The sequence below is a fragment of the Varanus komodoensis genome, unplaced genomic scaffold (assembly GCF_004798865.1).
Source record: "Varanus komodoensis strain SLA01 unplaced genomic scaffold, ASM479886v1 scaffold24, whole genome shotgun sequence".
NCBI classification, from domain to species: domain Eukaryota; kingdom Metazoa; phylum Chordata; class Lepidosauria; order Squamata; family Varanidae; genus Varanus; species Varanus komodoensis.
In genome coordinates, this window is record NW_025335641.1 from 11,216,674 (window position 1) to 11,236,835 (window position 20,162).

At 41.0% G+C, this 20,162-nt stretch overlaps 1 protein-coding gene across 3 annotated transcripts in view; it reads left to right on the top strand.

Annotated features, from left to right (window-relative positions):
- Positions 1 to 2,340: 2,340 nt before the first annotated feature.
- Positions 2,341 to 20,162, top strand: part of ARHGAP29 (Rho GTPase activating protein 29) — a 68,210-nt gene continuing 50,388 nt past the window's right edge. For 2 of the 3 annotated variants that reach the window (XM_044432258.1, XM_044432259.1), the window contains exons 1-2: positions 2,341 to 2,546; positions 5,287 to 5,628. In XM_044432258.1, coding sequence (XP_044288193.1) covers positions 5,367 to 5,628 — 262 coding nt within the window. In that variant the 5' untranslated portion in view covers positions 2,341 to 2,546; positions 5,287 to 5,366. The remainder of the gene's footprint in view (positions 2,547 to 5,286; positions 5,629 to 20,162) is intronic. The other variant, XM_044432257.1, reaches the window with a different exon arrangement.

Below are 20,162 nucleotides of genomic sequence, written 5' to 3' on the forward strand. Positions count from 1 at the left end.
AAGGGCCTCTCCCACAGATCTCAAGAGGCAGGCGGGCATATATGGACATAAGCGCTCCTTCAGGTAACTTGTATCTTAAGTACAATACAGCATTGCAATAATGACAATAATACAATAATAATAAAATAACTACAGGTACTGAAGAGAGAATCTGTATGTATTGTAGGTATACATTATTGTAAAAAACAAATGGACGAACAGTTCTTACAACAGGTTAGAACATTCTTGAGGCAATGTTTGATGATGATGATGATGATGATGATGATGACGGATGTGGAGCTGTCAGGGCTTGATTGTGGTGTTGGAGAGGGATGGGCGGTTACCAGTGGAGCCACTTTCTTGAAGTAGGATTCAAGGGTTCTTTGTACAGCCATTTTCTTTTTCTCACTATAAATGGCCTTGTAGTAGCTGAAGGCCTATTTACTAGGGCAAATGCTAAAGGAAAATGAAAGGGGAACTACATGTCGTACACATGCCCCGAAACACACTGGCTTGGGTATGCTCAGGTCGACACACAGAAAAAAGCTGTGAACATTGTTCTCTCTAGAAAATTAGGATGCCACCAATGATGCATTGCCAAATGCATTGCACAGTGCTTTAGAGATATATCATGTAGTTCTCTAGAGATTGCCATGACTCTCTCTAGAGGATCTCTGTCTCTAACAAAAAGCTGCGACTATTTCTAGGAAACTATGTGGCCCCCGGTTACATGCAGAAGTCTTGTGTAGTTCCCTGGACACAGTCACGGCTTTTCCTTACAGATATTCATATAGAGTTTATGCCAGCCGGCACACTGGTAAGTAGAGGTTGTTTGTAACCCAGATGTTCATAATCCAGGGACTATCTGTACGGCATGCATTGACCAGCAAATTCTTGAGACAAGGCCTTTAAAAAAATTGTAATGTTCAAAGATCCAAGTTAGCAGGGAAGCTGGTCACTGTTCAGCAGTAAGGGGAATCCAAAGGCCTCCCAAGATGGGTAGGAAGAGGACATGCTTTAAATTTAGGTGTTACCTGCCAAAATTGTTAGCACATCCAAAGGGCTAATTGATAGCTCACAAACTGGTCCCATGCCAAAGGTCCTCCCAACTTTTAACCTAACTACTTTAGACAGGGCTTTTTTTGTCATAGAATGCACCGGAACAGTGTTCCGGCACCTTTTTTTGACGGATTTTTCCAAGGGATTTTTCCAAGTGATTTTGAATCACCCTGTCAGGTGTAGCAGGTTGGTGGCAAAAATCATTAAAATAGCGCATGCAGGCTGCTTGTGTGTCCGCGCTGATTGTGAGGGCGCTGCTCGGGACATCGCATGCTGAGTGCTTACTGCCGCAGCGACCATTAGGTTTGTGTGTGTGTAGAGTGACTGGATACGTGCAAAAGGTACATAAGTTCTTTATTTCAAAAAAAGTTGGTGAATTGAAAATCTTTTTTAGTGTAAAAGTATGACCCCAAGCCGTGAGTTCGGCACCTTTTTTTTTTCTTTTTAACAAAAAAAAGCACTGACTTTAGAACAACTACCCACAATGTCTCTTTCAAGGAGCTATAGGGAATTAACACTTCAATGTCACATAATTCCAGCCCCCACATATTTGTTTTAGGAGTATAATTTGTACCCAGTCCTTCCACCCCCACAAATACATAGTGGAACCACCTTTAGCCTAGAGTACGCAGATACATGGCAGCTGTAATGAAGGAGGATTCATTGATGGCTGTGGCAGAACAAGAATATAAGCAATCACTCCATATCCTTACCTTTACTTTGCATAACAAATTAAAAGGGTCCTGGTATATATTAAGATACACTGCACAAAGACCCAGACATTGCATGTTCCAGAACATCTCTTCATCTACACAGTTAAAAGGCTTCTCCAGTGTGGGTCCTGTGGGCGTATTTTCCATCAACCAACGTTCAAAAAAGGCGTCGAACTGAAATGTTCTTCCAAATGCAAACGGGATCAACCAAGGGCGTGGCCTGCCATACCAAAAACAGGCACTAAGAAATCGGGTCAGCGCCAAGTCCCGGAGCATGGGGCTGCACCCCTACCCAAGGCTACTCTGTATAGACCCGGAAAACAAAACGGGGGGCGGGCATGCACATTCGCACAAGGGCAACGTGCACCAAAGGAGCCTAAGCCAACTGTACACCCTGTACCGCCTAGGAGGTGCACAGGCGCCCCCGGACGCCGCGCATCCGCACCTCGCCCCGCCTGTACCTGCCGCCTCCTTAACATCCGCCACGCCCCCGGGTGACCCAGCTGCCCAATGGGAGACGGCCTTTCGAGAGGGGCGGGTAGAAGAGTTGCGGCGCGGGGCGGGCCCGGGGAGTGTTGGGTATGCGGGCAGCGGTGTTGGCCGCTGGAGCAGTTCGCTGCGCGAGTTGAAGCGGGGAAGGGAAGGAAGGAAGGGAAGGGGAGGGTTCGATGGGCGGAGGGAATGTGGCGGCGATCGCTGCTCGTCGCGTCCGGCGATTCGGCGCCGCCGACCGCGTCCTCGCGCCGGCTGTGAGGCTGTCCGCTCCCCCGCTCTCCTCCTCCTCCTCACTCGCGGGTAAGGATAACTGAATTCAGCTGCGGCGAGTGCGCGCGTGGCGGGGGTGGGGTCTGGGGAGTCAGGTAGCAACCTCTGTCAGCCCCTTCCCTTCCCCCCCCCCGCCCCCGTTTCTCCCCTCGGGGCTCTCGGCTCCCACATGGAACTCTTGCTGAGCGCCGTGAGGTGAACCACGGGGTGGGGACGAAGGCTTGGGGGTCCGTGTGCCCGCCACACACACACACGGACGCCCAGCTCTGGTCGGGTCGGGGCGCGTCGCCTTGTGGCGCCTGGGTGCCCTCTTGACAACTTTTCTCCCCGCCTCTTTTCGCTGTTTCGTGAGGTGGATGTTGCTTTTCCAAGATATACCTCAGCCATACCTCCTCCTCTTACGGCGTCCCTCGGTGTCTTCAGATGTTGGGGAGGGAAGGGGCTCCTGTTCCCCAGTCCTTTTTTCTCCTCCCCCCAAGTTTTTTTTTTTTTTAACATCCCAGCCTGTTTTTTTGCAGTTCGCTTATACTAGTCGTTGAGCTTCCCTCTCCGCCCCCCGCCCTTCCTGTGCGTTTGTAGCCCGTGTGTCTCCTCTCGATTGTGTTTAAATCCTGGGCATGAACAGTAGCGGGAGGAGGAGGACGTGCGATTTGGCAGCTGGCTGCACATGCATGAGCCGCGGAAGGGGCCCTTGACTGCCTGTTGCAGCGTGGAGCGAGGAGGGTGCGGGGAGAGGCAGCGCGCCTTGCTAGGAATGCCAGATATGCCTCTGGAGGGGGCGGGGGCTCTCGGGCATATCTTGCTCAAATTGGGGGGTTTCCCCCTGTCCTCATGCATATGTTTGTCAACAAGGTTCGTACTGGTCCTCACTCATCTTGTCATGTCACTCTGTTAATAGAAGCATCGTTGCTAATTCGATTTTTTAAAACCTTTGTAAGCGTTAGTCTCGATGGCAGAAACTTCAGGTTGTCTTCAAATCTGCTCCGTGTTTTTATCAGAATAACTCAGAACTGGCAGCAAAGCTGCAGTCATTTGGTGGAAAAGGGGTGGCAGGGCGGGGCTGCTCTGTATAGAGTGAAGGCTCAATGCTTTAGAGAATCAGTATAGTGTTAACCAGGTAGTCTATTAGAAATACTTCCCTTATTACATTCGACATATGGTCTAAGTTGTTAAAAGTACATGAGGAGGTGGATGCAAGCTAAAGGAAAGTTATTGGTAAAGCCCTCTATATCTAATATGGCATAATGGCTGCAGTAATGTCCAGGACTGTTTCTGCCACATGCTTTTGGGAAGGAAAGCTGTGTATAAGGTAGACTTTACGTTGAAATGTGCTTGTTTTCTGAAACAAATCTGGATATCTCATAACTGAATAGCTGCCATTTTTAATGTTGTAGGTATGACTGAATTCCAGTTAACAGGCATGAGAGGAAGCATTTCAAATGTTTGAAAATGAATGTGGCTAGAAGTATAACCTATCAAGGCTTGAGGATATAAAGCTACAAGCATTCTTTGTGTTTAGCAAGTTCTGCTTGTCTCACTTGTACTCATTATGTTTAAAAGGAGGAAATAGTTAAGTGGAAGGGTAAGATTGCAGAAGAACTTGGCCAGCTGTGAAAATGCATATGGGAACCAAGGAAGGTTGCACAAAGTTTTTGCATAACACAGTTTGAAGAAAAGTTTACCTGGGATGATCTTCCCATAGGGTTCAGTGAACCAGTTTACATTGTTGAGTTGGGTTGTTTTTATGCTATATGAATGTCTCTCAGTGTGTAGTATTCATGTTGCTTTTAAACAAAGATGACATAGCTGCAAAGGTATTTATTTTAAAATGCTGAGTGCAAGCATTCCATTTTCAGGAACACTCTTGATTTTTGAAGGGGGTCATAGACGTTCAAGTATTAACTGAAAGCATTGAAATCTAGACTTAGATTTAGTTCATATACTTCATCAGATACTTGTACAAACCCCCTGTTCCAAAACATCATCTATGTATGCAAACCAAAATCAGTGATTGCTATTCTGCCAAATCATATTTGCCTTGTTTGTAAAGCTGTGAGAGATGCCCACATTGTGGCAATGACCAAGGTTCTATTTACCTATGGATAACATGATTTGTTTCCTTTTTTATAATATAGATGAGGCCTATATGTCACTTCACTTTTTAAAAATAAAATATACTAGATTTTAGAAGCAAGAATACGATTCATAAAAGAAAATTGGATTGAATTCATTGTGACATAGATACCTACTATTTGAAACCTGTGCAAGCAAAGTTCTTAGTTTCCCTCATCTTTAAGCAGAATTCACAATTTTAAATTATTGCAGTTTCTTCACCAGTTATCATTTTAACAGGTATTTATACAAGTATACCTGCCAAAGCTATTATGTACTTTGCATATTCCATGGAATATGAGCCCAGGCAATGTTCTTTGCACTATGTTTCTCTAGAATATTTAAAATGGAAAAAGTGTGCTTTAAATGTTAACAGTATTAGCCGATGCACAATGTGACTTATTCCAGTATACCTTTAAAATTGTAAAATGAAATAGAAGAAAATTGTTCTATATTTTCAGGGTAACATCCTGGGGAATAGATTTTCAAATATATTTCATGCCGACATTTTGTGAATAGGTGGATTGTCTTAATAGGTGGGAGGCTTTTAATATTAAAGATGCATTTAACATCCTATTTGAATAATGTTTAATGTTCATTTTTATTTGCATTCTCTTTTTAGCTGAATCATTTTTGTGTTTGTTTTTTCTCTCCTCAGGACATTTTTGCTTGGCAGATGGACTCTAAGTAACACTAAATGTTAACTCTGGAAGTTTCATAAGCGCTGCAGTGGCTGGGATGTTGCGACAGAACGGTGGCGGCAACAAGCGTGGTTTAGGATTAACCAAACTGTCTACCTCCAATTTCTTCACCATCTCTAATTCAGGAAACTGGGGGATGGGGCGCAGCACGAAGAGCAGTTCCCTAAGCAGCATTAGCTCCAGCTCTGACTGCTATGACAGCACTGTTGTGGATCCAGAGTACATCATGCAGTTGGTGAACGATGTCAGGAAATTTGCAGATGTTCTGCTTTTCTTGAAAGAAGCCATTCTTTCAGAAGGTGTGTGAGCTGATTCTTGGTAACTCTTCTGGTTTGAAACATACAGTAGCATATGTATTCTGTAAAGTAAGTCAAGATGTATGTAGTAGGAACAGTGTTTTCTTGGGTCTGTTTGTATACAGGAAGTCGTGGTTTTCACTTTGCTAACTTCCTCTATGAAAATTGTGCAAGTTGTTTTTCAGGTTGGCACAGGATATGCTGAATTAAAATTCACAAGGACTTTCTAAATGAGACTAGGGCTTTATTTGAAATGGATTGTCTGAGACTGTATTGCTAGTGTTTTTCAGAAACTGACTTTTGTAGCTCAGTAGTGCTTCATATGAATAGGTTTTTCCTACTGTCACAGTTCTCAGATTAGTGTTAATTGCCTGTACTAGTACAAAAAAAATACTGAGCAAGACTTTTTTGCCACTTAGGGCCAGCAGATGGAAATGTTTGGTTGTTCAGACTCAAAGCCATCCTTTTGCTCCACAGACTTTGTTATTCTCTTAAGGAAAAGTAGCATCATCACTGGATAAGTAGGAGGGAATAGTTTCTCACAGCTGAACTGAATTACATTGGAGTGGTTCAGTACAGTTTAGTCTTATAAGAATGAGCCACAGTGAGCCTTGTGATTGTATACTTGCATTGTAAGTGAGGGGAAAAACACATGTTTTGCATTGACCACAATATGTCAGGTTTGGACAACATGGCAGACTCAGTCTTAACTATGATTATGGTTAGCGGAAGCAAGACAGTATCAAACAGTGGTTTATAAAACTGGCTTATTTCCAGAAATGGTGGTTACGATTAATCATGTTTGGGATTCTGATAACTGTGTCTAATCTAAAATGAAAATAAAAGTGTTGAATCCATTTGCAGCTGTGTTAGAAGGAATGAGGCAGCATGAAAGCCTGAAGCTCACTGCAGCTCATTCTTATAGCACTAACCTGTGGTGTGTAGCATTAATGACTAAACTGGACAATGACAGGGTTTGTATTCTCATTACTTCGAAGGATAGATAAAGCGTTTATCAGTTCTTTCCATTATTTGAATTCTGGTGCAAGCTTGTAATTAGCTTGTTTATATTTGCTTTTGCTTATGTTATGCAGTAGGATCAGTGATTTAGCTGGTCTGATTTCTTTGAGACTAATCTGTGGTAAATGGCTAAAAATCAGTTATAATCCTGTTTGAAATTGAATGAAGCTGCATTCTTTCTTAGAAAAAAATTTGGGAAAAACGTTCATGGAATGTTAAATCAGTTGTCCTAAAACTGGATGCATATCATTGGTCATTGAAGTGCAGTTTTCATATGCAGAGAGAAAATAAATTGCAGTAGATATTACAGTCATATTTTAGACGTTGAGGTATCCAGGTGGGAATACTGTTTGTTGTATATTTTGCAAAGGCATAACTGCATCCTTCAGACAATTCTGGAGCAGTCTGTAATGGAATATAGTTTTTATAACAAAGGTAAATAAGAAACTGGTACTGGTTGACCTGGCATGAATTCCTTTCTAAGAATATTTCCCCTTTTTGTGTTTGTGCAGCAAATGCAAAGCAAGCATTGTACTTTTTAAATCTAATTCCACAGAAAAAAAACCCAATGACTAGATTTGCCAAATGCCCGTTCAGGTTGTTTTAAAGCAGTATTGGTAAATTTTACTAATTTATACCACTGTCAATAAACATAGCTCTATACTGTATATATTAAACTCCTACTTTTTCTCAAAGGGTGATAAAGCATTTGTCTGACAAACTAACAGTGTGATCAAGTGTAGCTGCCTGTAACCCTTCAAAATTGAGTGGTTATGAGCATCCTATTGGGGACCTGAGAGTGGAGGTGAAGGTCAGCTCCAGGCAATAGACTTAGGCAACCTATTTTATCTGTCTACGTATTCGTCCTGGTTGTGAAGAGGAGAGGCTGAGGCATCACCAGGATAACTCCCTTCTTTTAGAGCACTCCCCTTAATACTGGCTTCAGGCTCTTGTAGCTGCAGCTAGTGTGCCTCTTCTGCACAGCGTGTAAAAGCAGAAGGAAGGCATTCTGAAATTGGAGCCCTAGCACCAATTGCAGACACATCTCTTAAGTTCAGAGCTGGGGCTCCAAATTTTTCTAGATTCCATCCAGTAGCTGTAGGACTATACCCTAGGTTAGGCGTGTCTTATTCTAAAATTGAAATTTTGTGTTTATCTTGAACCAGATGTCATAATTTCTCTTTAAAAATCTATAGCTGGCCCATGTAAAACAGTTAACTCTAATATCACCCTATTGGATGAAGAGTAAGATTTATTGAATTGTTTTCTAGCTGTACCTTTTTCCTTTTGGGAGACTTCAGGGTTTATATTCAATACATTTTTAAATCTTGGAGTTATCTGTGCTATGGACAAAAATAGTATTACCAAAATAAATTCTTCATGTTGTATCCTGAGACATCAGTCACACTGACGACCTTCTATTAAAGTGAGGTATATCACTAGAATGTAGGCTATCGGAAGAGATCAGTTTCATCTTTTTAGTAAATATGAATCAAAAATGCATACATCTGTTTCTGCGTTCTATGCTTCTCTACATTTTCTATATGGAGCTTAGTTTATGAGTCTATATCACAATTTCAAGAACTGTATATTCAAAAATAAATTGAATTCCTTGCTTTCTCTAGTCCTGGTATAAGCTCAAATGCATTATTAGAATAAAACATACAGCACCCAAAAGAACTCATTGGCCAGGTTCAGGCACACTGAAAAGGTACTGCAGGAAGCTCAGCATGCATGCTTATTTATTTTGTGTAACTACAGCCAGAAGTTGAAAAACTTTCACTTCTTTTTTGGCTTAATCACAGCTTAGGGTGCCATCTAAACTTGCAAACTGTGGTTAGTGTTAAATATAGTCTTCCTGAAACCACAGTTTCGAGTTGGGTTGTCTCAAACAAATCATACTTAACATTAATTACAGTCCATTGGTCCAGAGGTCATAATCAGCTGCGTAACAACAAAGAAAGGGGTAGAGTATGCAAGCTTGGTCCTATGAAACACTGTGGTTTAGCACAGCCTTCCTCATACTTGGCCCCTCTATAGATGTTTTGGACTACAATCCCTGTCTGTTCTAGCCAGCATTGCCAGTGGCCAGGGAAGATGCCATTATAGTAGGATTGGCTGTTTCCGTTTCGTTGGGGGTTTTTTATGTGTTCAGTCATAAGCAAGGGTAGATCCTTTTGGGGAAATGCCAATGTAAGTGAGCCTATCTTTATTTTTAAAATCTTTGTTATACTGTTGCTCTCTTCCCTTTGTGACAGCTGGCTGCTCATCTTTTCTTAATTTCTGATTCTGCTACCACACTAAGGTTTCCTTTATCAGTCTGGCAGCTTTGTTTTTTAAGCTGCGCATGCACAGAACCTTTCACAACAGGAAAAAGGCTTTCTAAGCCTACTAGGTAACTCCCATTTTTAAACTGAGTGCATGTATATGTACAGAGCCTTTATTCATAGGAGAAGGGCTTTCTGAGTGCATCAACTAGAACACAAACCATTAAATCAGAGTCAAATTAATAATAAGCTCAGCTCAGGGGCTTGACCAGTTAGATTAGGAAGAGGTCTACTGAACAATGGGATGGTCACCCAGGGAGTATTGCTGGCTGACTGATTGATTGAACCAAGTCAGCCAATGAAATACTTTGAGAAATAGAAAAAGAATGCGAGTGTGTGCTTTATGTGCTTGCTTGCTGTTTTTCTATTTTGGGAAGTTAACACAACAAAATCCTAGAATATAAAATTGTTTTAGTGTTGTGTGCAGCTCTTTTGGGAATCTGGAGAAATTAAACTGATTCAGAATGAACGTGTTACTCTGAAGAAATAACATGGCTTACAATTTTATCAGACTGGGAGAGAACATAAACTGGTTTATACATTTTCAGAATTTTATATGTTGTGCTTGATGGATGGGTGGCCAACTTGTATAACTTTAAAAGCTTCTCTGTACAATTTTGACTCCGCCTCCAGTAATTCCTTGGCTACAGCTTTGCTGACGTGTTTTCTGCCCCACCAGTCAGACTGGCCACATGCCGTCATTGTCTTTTCAGCAGTTTTAGGTTGTATGGCATTTTTCTTAAAATATCCATGTTTGTACTCAGTTTCTCCTAAATATGCCTTTTAAATGAGATTTCAAAAGTTAGCTTATGATGTGTTCAAGTTTTATGACTTTTTACAAAACATATTTGATTAGTGTTGTAGGTTAACAATATAGTGAACTAATTTTAGGGTGAGAAAATTTGAACATAGTTTTTCAGTATCCAAGCCCAGTACCCTAGTTAATGCAGAGTTTTTGTGCTGGACATTGTTGAAAAAACTGAGCAAAGAACTGAGCAGTAATGGAAGGACACAGAGTTCTAATGAGTTTAGCTATTAACTTCAATGCTTTGGTGGTTTTTAATTTCAATCTAGAGTAATTAGGTTAAAAGTTGTATGTTCTCAGCTTTTGGTATGAAGTAGGTTAAAAATCATTAAAAAGCAAGTCTAACATTCTTGAATGGTGTATATATTATTCCAATGGATTTATATACTGACCATATTCAGCATATTCAGCTGACCATTCACTATAATAAACTGGTAATGGGAAATCACTGATCACTATGCTTGACTGTGACTTGATGATACAATAAATGAAGAATAAAGAAATACTGCGATTTAGCAAGCTTCTGACATAGTCGTGTTCTGCTCTCCATTGGCTATAGTGATGGAAATACTGATACAATGAAAACAAACCTCATGTTACCAGAGCTCTATAAATTACTGAGGTTGTATAGTACATCCTGACTACATAGTTTATTTTGGTATTTTAATATTAACCATGTCACTCAAATTACAATAAAGCAAGGAAAATGTATCAAAGTATATCTGTTCCCATATCTTCCCATGGTGCTTTTACCAGCCCTTGAAGGGGTATTTCTAGGATGCAGAGTGTGCCCTCCAGAATTCTACTGGTAACATTGTATGAAAGCTTATCTCTGTTCATGTGTATCTTGGTAGGTTAGGCAACCCCCCTCCCCAGGACAACATGCAATAATGGCCTTGACTGGGCTGAGGTATGGGCATGGTTAGGGCCAGTGTTTCCCATCACCCATTGATACACCCTAACCCTTTCCTATTCTGTCATACACAATCTTGTGTGCATCTGTGACACATGCAACTCCTCTCACATGCTTCCCACATTCATTCAGCTGTGTGGTTCATTCATGGGGGGGTTGTTGATTTTGTGTGCCATCCTCTGCATTTCAGTCATGTTCCCTCATGCTAGGTGAAGTATGATTTATGTGGAAAGGGCAGTGCCTATGAAGAGTCCTCCCTGTGAAAATTGTACTTGTGGTCTGAGGCAATTGAGTGATGGGCAAAATTTGGTGGCAGTAAGGGGAAATTCAGGGGTAGAAGTTTGGGCACTTGTGTTTGCCACTTTGAAGACTGTCAAGTGCCACCTGTATCCTGTCAATTTCCTTTCTGTATTCTAGCTAAAATGTCTAGGGCAGAGGTGGGAATGTATAGCTCTCCACATTGTTGGGCTGCAGCTTACATCAAGACTTAACTAGCATAGCTAGTGGTGAAAAATGATTGGAGTTGTTACCTTCCAGATATTTTGGCCTACAAGTTACCCAGACCTCATACAGGGCATTGGAATAAATAAGTTGTGTGTAATAAACTTAATTTATTCCACATAATTTGATAAATATGCCAGTCCAAGGCAACTACTTAACCTCTATCCATTGTTCATAAATATGGTTGTTAGTGGTTTCCAAAAATGTAATTCTGATTAGCTGAGAGCAGCACAGCAGGCAACATACACATCTTTAAAAATCTTGGGCTAAGATGCAATGGATTCAAAAGAGCCATATTTTATATCTGTTGAACAGAAAGCATGAATTGACCTTTACTAGATATTAGAAAAAATTATTAGGTCCCAGGCCTAGCAAATCCCTGTGGATTCTTGTATAGTCTACTGGAGCATTATGTGTGGATATATTTATGTTCATGTAAGTTCAAGTAAAATTTCAACTGTACAATAATTCAAATATTTAAGCAACATAAGATCTTAACCATAATTTAAAATTATAATGTAGTATATTTGTTTTGATACTTATGCAGTTATTCAGAGATTCAAATTTTGGTCTCAAATTCTTCAAAGTTACTTGTAGACTCCATGTAATGCAGTTTCAATTAATTTTTTTGTTGATGCTAGCCACTGACTTAAAGTTGTGACCGCATCCCTTCCCCCATCACATACTCTGCATTCCTTCAGAACAAATGTTCACTTGTTGCTATAGTGTCAAAGATCAACAGTTGGTGGGGATATGTTTCTTGAGCAAGTGCATGTGAATATTCAAAATCAACTCCTATGGAGAAACTTTAATTTGTATTGACTTAAATGCATTTAAAACAAGTTGTTACTGGAAGAAATGGCTCCTGGTTTTCACTTTTACACTGCAGCAGATATTGGTACTTTTTCTTAATTACTTTTTTTTAGATGGGTGAAATAGGATTGAGAATAACATTAAATATATATTGTCCTTAGCTTTCTAAAACAGTTGTCAGCTAGAGATATAAAACATGGTGCACTTTTAGAAGTAAGTTTTTGGAAGTTTGTGTCTATAGCAGGTCTATAATAAGCATTATCATCTCTGTTGGGGAACCTTGAATGTCTTCTGTGCAGATACTATGTATACTGGGCAGGTTTGCTTGTCACACTAAGCTGCTTTGAGAATAAGCCACAGCTGGCTTGTTATTTGCTGAATAACCCATGACAATTCTAACAGAATGAGGCTATCATGACTTATTTCTAACTCATTCCTCCCACCTGGCATATATTCCAGGAACCTTTGCAGGAAAATTCCTATTCCACAGTCCTTTGCTCCCTTGCTATGTCAGCTGCCTTTTAGCTGTTGGCACACTGAGTGCTTTGGATGTGTCCTTCCTTTAGCAGCTTTCAAGACAATTTTCTAATCCCTTTTCTGACAAATCAATACTCATCTATACTTGTTCTCAAATAAAAAATGATAAATTCTAATATCCCCTTTTGTGATTTTGTATTTTTCCTTTATGCTTTCTTTGCTCAAGAAGTGGTTTTCACTCATTATCCCTCCTTTACACCAACTTTATTCTCTGACAGCTGGAGAAATGCTTATTGTTCATTGTACCTTCCCCCTGTGCTCTAGCTGTCCAAGAAGTGGTTTGAGTTCTGGGTCTTTCACCTATCTATTCCCTCCACTTTCCAACAGAGAAACTACTTTTGCACATGTTCCCGTCCTTTCTCCAACTTCTGCTTTTTATCAGTTGGACGAGCTACCACACACATGTACGTATCTTTCACAAACCAAGAGGCAGTTTGAGTTCTGACTCCCTATTCATCTGCCCCTTCCTTCAGCCAGAGAATCATGTTTTACTTAGGCTGTCAACTCCCTACCCCTACCTCAGCTGGTTTTCAAGAGCAAGATAAGCTTTTTTAAACCTAAGATTCCTTCCGCACCTGCCACGCTGTTTCCACTGCACTATCAGCCTGATTTTTACCACACTTGCGCACGCACTTTCCATCTCTATCAAAGAATGCTTTCCTGGTTTTGATCTTTCCTACAAGCAGACACTGCTGTTTAACTCTTTAAAAGTCTTTACTGTGAAACCTTGATTAGTAGTATGTTGTCCAGACAATTCTTGGCACTGAGATAATAGTTTAGTACTCATTTTAAGTTAGCTTGTTAAGGCACCATGAGAAGCCAGAAGTGAACTGTACAGAGACTTTGCTCATATGGTGTATATATATATTCTAATGAAGTGGATGGTGAATAAATAGAAAATCCTATATGAGTGAGATTATATGTGAGAAATGAGATACTGCTAGACTAATGGAGGGGAGTTTATGTGGAGAATGCTATCAAGTGGCTGACTGGGAGAGGGGAAAATTTACATGGTTCAGGCTTGCTAGAGATATATTTAGGGGAAAGGATGCAAACAGGGAGGTATGACTAAGATGGCATCAGTTGGTGGACTGTGGTGGTGGAAAGGCTTGTTTCTCAAATCTACATAGTATAACAGTTGCTGGATGAATAGGTCATTTTGCCACCGCGAGTCTCCAAGTTACAAACAACCTGTGCTTATGAGCAAACTGCCATAAAGCCTGTGAATTAAAACAAAAAATAAATATCACCACAGAGAGAAAAACCAAAAGGAGAGCAGGGAAGGGCCTCCAAAATATCACATTGGGGGTGGGGGTGAGGGGAAGAAGTGGAAGGAAAAGGGAAGAGAGGGAGACCTCCAAACCAAACTTTCCTGTCCTGCCCATCTGAAGTGGACAATCTGGCATTTCCTTGCTGCAAAGAGGAGGCACTGGTAAGTTTGGGCAGGGGGCAGGCTTAGAGAGATTTGTGGTTTTCTACTTTCACAGGGGTCCTGTGCCCCTAACCCCTGCAATTGTGGAGGGCTGCTATACATGATCTGACTTATTTCCAGATTTGACTTAAAGACAAATTTCTGTTTTCTCAGGAACAGAACTCTTGTAACCCTGGGGCTGCCTGTATAGAATAAGTAAGAATAATGGTCTGAGATCCACTCAGTAATAGGGGTGTGGATATTATGCACATCATTCCATGCCATTGTTTTGGATGGTAAATTCAGCAGATGTGGGGGCTGATACGTATTACAGATAGTGTTATTTTTAGCTCCTGGTCCTAGAAGCTGTGGGTAATCCTGAAGTAGCGTATCTCCCTTGATTTGCAAATGTGCAGGATGCAGCAACGGACATGTAACAATAATGTCTCGTATAAGGTTTTTTTCCATATCCAGCAGTGTGTAAAGGGAGCACCACTGAACATGTTTTTGCCTGCTTGAAAGCACAATGGAAAGTCTAGCATGGCTTTGAGCATAGCTAACATTTATTTGTTGGGGCATCCACAGAGCCCAGAACACAGCTGTGAACCGTAGTTGAAGTGCAATAACCTGCTCATCAAAAATGAGGATGTACACGCAGAAGCCATTTACAGTGGCAGCGACTGATGAAGAATGATCTTGTGGCTACCTTATCTGCCAATGTATAGTTTGAGAATATAGCAGTGTCATGAGCTCATCATGAAACACTAGTAAATATTTCCATAAATCTGCCTTTAGATTCAGCATGTGTGTTGAGCAACATGCTGTAAGAGCAGACACAGTTCTAAAACTTTTCATCCCTCTCGGGCAAAGCTAAAATGTGGATGTGTGGAGACTTAAGTACTTCAGGCATTTTAGGTAACATCAGCTCATGGAGCCCTTTTTTTTCCTTCTCAGTTTATAACATCATGTTCAGAACATGGGCCATTTCTCTGAAGAATCTGCATACTTCCTAACTTCGAAAGTAGTCCTACAAAAGTAGTGCTTTCAACATATCCAGTTTTGAAAGCAAATTTTCACATAGCCCCAACATTTTTTCCCAAGTTTTTTTTTCTGATATTAATTCCTCGTTACGGTGTGTGAATTATATTATGGGACCTATTTCTGCTGCTATGGTTTCAAAAGTGACCTGAGACATGCAGAAAGTTCCATGAAATTTGACATCATCCCAAACATCTACATCCGACATCAGTGTCTAAATGGCTTCAATATGCCACCAGTAGGCAACACATCAAGTTTTCTATAAGTTTCTCCTCTACCGTTACTATGCTTACAGCATTACAGTCTTTGTTCAAAGAAGCAGACACTTCCAACAACTGGAGGCTCCCGAACCCTCTGTGACTACCCTGGTAGAGAGTTCTTCCATAGCCATGTTTTTCTTCTTATCCTCCTCTATAGAATCCTTGCTAGTTTCATGCAGCAACCTTGCAAAACCTTGTCCTTGTCATCATGGTGATCAGTAAGAGCATTTTTTTTTCATTTTACTGCAGCAGAAATAATTGCTGTTCATCCATAACAGAACTTGTAGCCCTTTGCAAAGTATATGAGAAGAAGTGCGAACAGTCACATACTGCAATGCTTTACCTACAGAAATGGGAAGAATTGAATGAAAAGGGGGTAGTAGAGGCAAAATGGTGGAAACAATACAGTTTGTAATGACCTAAAGAATCCCCTCCTCCCCCCCCACCCCCCAGTTTAACAATGTAGAAACAATGTAGTAGTGGTGGTGAAGAACATGGGGCCGGGGAGAATGATGTAAGCTGCACTGAGTCCTTTAAAGGAAAAGGGAGGTATAAACAGCTGCCATTTCTTAATGTGTTACAGAAGCAACTTAAGAAAGCAGAAGGAATAAAGTCTTATAAGAATGCAAGTCACAGTGCCAGACTTTATAATGTAAATTAAACAGGGTAGAGGGAATTTTGCAGGGTAGATAACGCAAGAGCATTATCTGGAAGTCCCTTGTTGCTGCTGACAACACTTTCCAACCTGCATAGTCTGCAAGCAGCAGTAAGGAGGCCTTGTTTCATATACTCATTTTTGTTTTGCTGCAGATACCTTGCACAGGATTAGGTAATGTCTCTCAAGTAGATAAATTTGAGTATAGCAATTGGATAAGTGATGGAAACAGTAAAAAAGGGAGAAACAAAAGAAACACTGATCAATATATTGTGTGCTGATCAATATTCAGACTCCCAATATGTTAAATATACTGCCTCATGTGACATATTCTGTGATACAAAAAGGTGACCTAACTAGTGAAATCTCTCCTAACCATACAACATTATTGCAAATTGCAGGCTGAAAGTGTCTTTGAAATACACTGGAGAAAAAAACTTGATTAGTATTTTGGCTACAAGAATAATAAGGAACAGAACAGCAAAGTTTATAGAGGACAATATATATGGTAGGTTAGCATGGAGGAGCAAAATTAACTGCTGAACACTTTTATCTTTCCCCTGGTGCAATTGCTCTTCCATGTTTGCCTGCATGGAAGAACATGATTGGTTCTGACTGCTCCACAGGCATCTTTCCACTGATTGCTCTGCTTACTCCCACTGTAGAAGTGGTACAAGTTTTTAAGTTGGATCTTGGGCATGATGTAGTATGACCAAGAGCTGTGCAGGGAAGACTGGCTGACCTTGTGATGGAAGGGAGACTAGAAGTTGAGGAACCCCAGAACTGTATCATTGCAAAGGAGGAGGAAGAGCAGGGAGAAACTGGTAATGTACCATAGGGATACAACTGATACAGTGCTTGTGCTTTTTTGCCCTTGGCCAGCAAGGTTTACTGCCAACATTCAAAGAGTATGAGCCTTTTCATGGCATCAGTTTGTTCCCTCTTTATCCAATCCAAAGATGAGGTCCAAGGATGTCATTCCTTCATGCACTTGATTTACTTGAAGAGTAGGTGGTGTTACTTACGGTCTGAGTTGACTAGATAGACAATACAGTTCACTGACTCTGGTTTGTTTGTTTGAAAAGTTAGTGTTTGGTCTTCCCTGCAACTTAAGTGGCAGTGACCAGTCTTTTGTGAGCTACATCTGTCCTGTTCTACACTTATTCTGGAAATGCACATTTTTTTATGCATTGGTTAGTGGCACAGCTTCCTCAGGTCCTGTTTTCCTCAGCTGTGCTCTGTGGCTGCTGAAATCGGTTGCTGTACTGACTGTTCAGGATGTTCTTCAGGTTTATTCTTTTCATCAGGAGATTCAACCCCTGCCTTTTTCTTCTGGAAAGCTGGTGAAGGCTGGTTTATGGGAATCTGTAAAGTGTTCCAAGTCTATTGAGAGTTACTTTTCTCCCTGTTACCAGAGACAGGTCAGAAAAAGGGCTTTATCACCCACATATTATTGGGGTTCACTGATATGAGCAAAGTGCCACATCACTACCTGGTATAGATTTGCGGTGCTGTGACAGATGCTATGGCAAAACAAGATGGAGAAGTATACTTTCTTGAGGGCTAGTATCCACATCTTCTGCAGTGAGGTTCAACTTAACTGCATTTTCCTTAGGAAAAGTACTCTTCTTCCCAGATTGTGGTGTTTACACTTGTTTGTTTTAGACAGCATCTCTAAGTTCACTTAGTATATTTTTAGAGAGCTTTGGCTTTGAATGAATCAATGAACAGAGTGCAGGTTGCTTTTCTTGAAGCAAGGGAAAACTGTTGTACTGCTTTTACTTGAGAAATACACAGTTGGTGAACTTGCCCCACAAGTGGAATGGGCAGCTTGCAATGGCAGCAGAGATGGACTCACCAGACATAGTGTAGTTCCCAAAGGCTTTGTGTGGAGAAAAAATAGGGAGCAGGCCTGGATCTTGTGGTTTGAAACATTGCAGAAGAGATTCTGTTCAGCTTGGGGGTACTAGATACTGATGGCCATGGAATATGGGGTTTTTGACATGCCTAATGTCAGGGAGAAGAAATCACAGGTTGGGAATAGTAGATTTTCATGCGATGAAGAATTTGGGGCAAGGCAATTGTGCCAGTTTGGTGTCATGTTTATACAATCAAGCAGGAAAGTTGCTAGCTTTTCATAAAATGACATAGCAGGTGGTGTGAGATTTCCTTTAACTTTTTATTTAGGCCATGAAGTTTATCCTTTCACTGCAAAGGAAGTGCATGAAGTTTGTATTAATATCTGCTCTGTAAGTCATGGGCAAAGATTGCCTACAATTTCCCACTTCTCTGAATTTATTTAGTGGTTTATGAATGTGCCAAGTTCATCCTCTGACCCAAACTGCATCTGCATTCTTTGACAGTGTTGTTATTTATTAGATGTCTATTCCCCATTTTTTCTTTTAAAAAAGCCTCAAAGTAGCTTGCAGAATTCTCTTCCTCCTGCTTTCAATCTTATTCCCACAACAACAACACTGTGAGGTGAGTTGGAGTGAGAGTCTGTAACTGGCCCAAAGTCACTCAGTTGGCTTCATGGCTGAACAGGGACTAGAACCCAGACTCATGCTCTCAATCACTGCTTCATACTGGTTTTCAGTGTTGGGCTTCCTCTGCCTCAGTCAGGACTCCAGATGCCCAGGCTTGCAATGTTCTTCTTGAGGAATTCAGAGTGGTGAGAATATGTGGTGTGTGGATTCACACAACAGATGCAGTAGTGGGCTCCTTGTGTCATCTGAACCCTGTTGTGGTATTTTAACATATGTTTAGGTTTTGGAAACCACAACAAGAAACAGTCTGTTCTATAGCTTCCACGATTCATGTTGCTCATGGTCTTCACTGTCCTGAAATGCAGCTATCACACAGAGCTCCAGGATCTGCTGTGTGGGATTGTGTGGGATTGAATTTCAGGCACAGTGGCTGGTGGACTATGTGCCAACTGCAAGAGTACTGAGCAAGGAGGAGGGAAATAATGCTAACATAGAAACAACTTGATTGGTTGTGAGGCACATCCAGGCAAAAAATGCATACAGTGGAAACTAGGCAGGGTTACTTTTTGTGACTTGTGAAGCAAGACTGCTTGTGAAGGGCAGCATGTTCTTAGCCACTCTTGTCAGACAGCTTGGTGGCACCATTCAGCAACCCACAATGAAATTGTCCTGTCAGGTTTAGACAACAGAAGCCATTGTGATTATGAACCACCCTGAAACAAATCGTAAGTTTTCAGGGTGGCTTGTCTGAGAAAAATAAAGGTGGAAAAAGCACAGTTCAGATGGCTATGGTCACTAAGTCATGGCTTTCAGATATGTTTTTATGTACTTTCCTTGGAGTAGATAAATAGATAATGGTGCAAGTATCTCTGGAACTTTTGTGCCTAGCTGTTAAACTTACTTTGTATTTGGGCAGATGCTTGGGCACTTAGGCTGATAGACTTAAGAACAAGTACCATTTAACTGAATTGGAATGTGCTCTTAAATAATCCAGATGAAACAAAATATTTTAAAACTTAACTGCTTGCAGGTGAAAAATAAGCTTGTGCTTCTGTTCAGTCACAAAGTCATGCCCGACTCTTCTTGACCCCATGGACAAAATTCCTCCAGGTTCTTCTGTCCTCCACCATCCCCCAAAGTCTACCCAACCCCACATGTGCTTACCTCCTCCTTAAAATCAGTGGGACTTAGAAGCTTTAGCTGGATCATGCCAACAAGTTTTATATCATGGAAGAACAGAGAATTCATTCTTGACTTACTCTTATTTTTATTATTAGAAAGGTAAAGGGTTCCCCATGACATTAAAGTCCAGTCACGTCTGACTCTTGAAGGTGATGGTTATCTCCGTTTCCTAGCCAAGGGAGCCAGCGTTTGTCTACAGGCAGTTTCCATGGTCATGTGGCCAGCATGTCTAAACACAGAAGTGCACAGAATGCTGTTACCTGCCCACCGAAGTGGTACCCTTTCATCTACTTGCATTTACATGCTTTTGAACTGTAAGGTTGGCAGGAGCAGGGACAGAGTACGGGAGCTCACCCCATGTGTGGATTCGAACTGTCAACCTTTTGATCAACCAGCCGAGCAGCTCAGCAGTTTAACCCACTGCGCAATTTTTTTTTATTATTATGCACCATTAATTTAAAGGTTGTGTAAAATCTGGAGAACTGAGAGCTCCAATGTTGTTACTTCTAAGCCTTAATAATTAAAAAATATAAGTAGGCCTATATTATATGTAGTCTCAATATATATTGAACCTGACAGTGACCAAGAG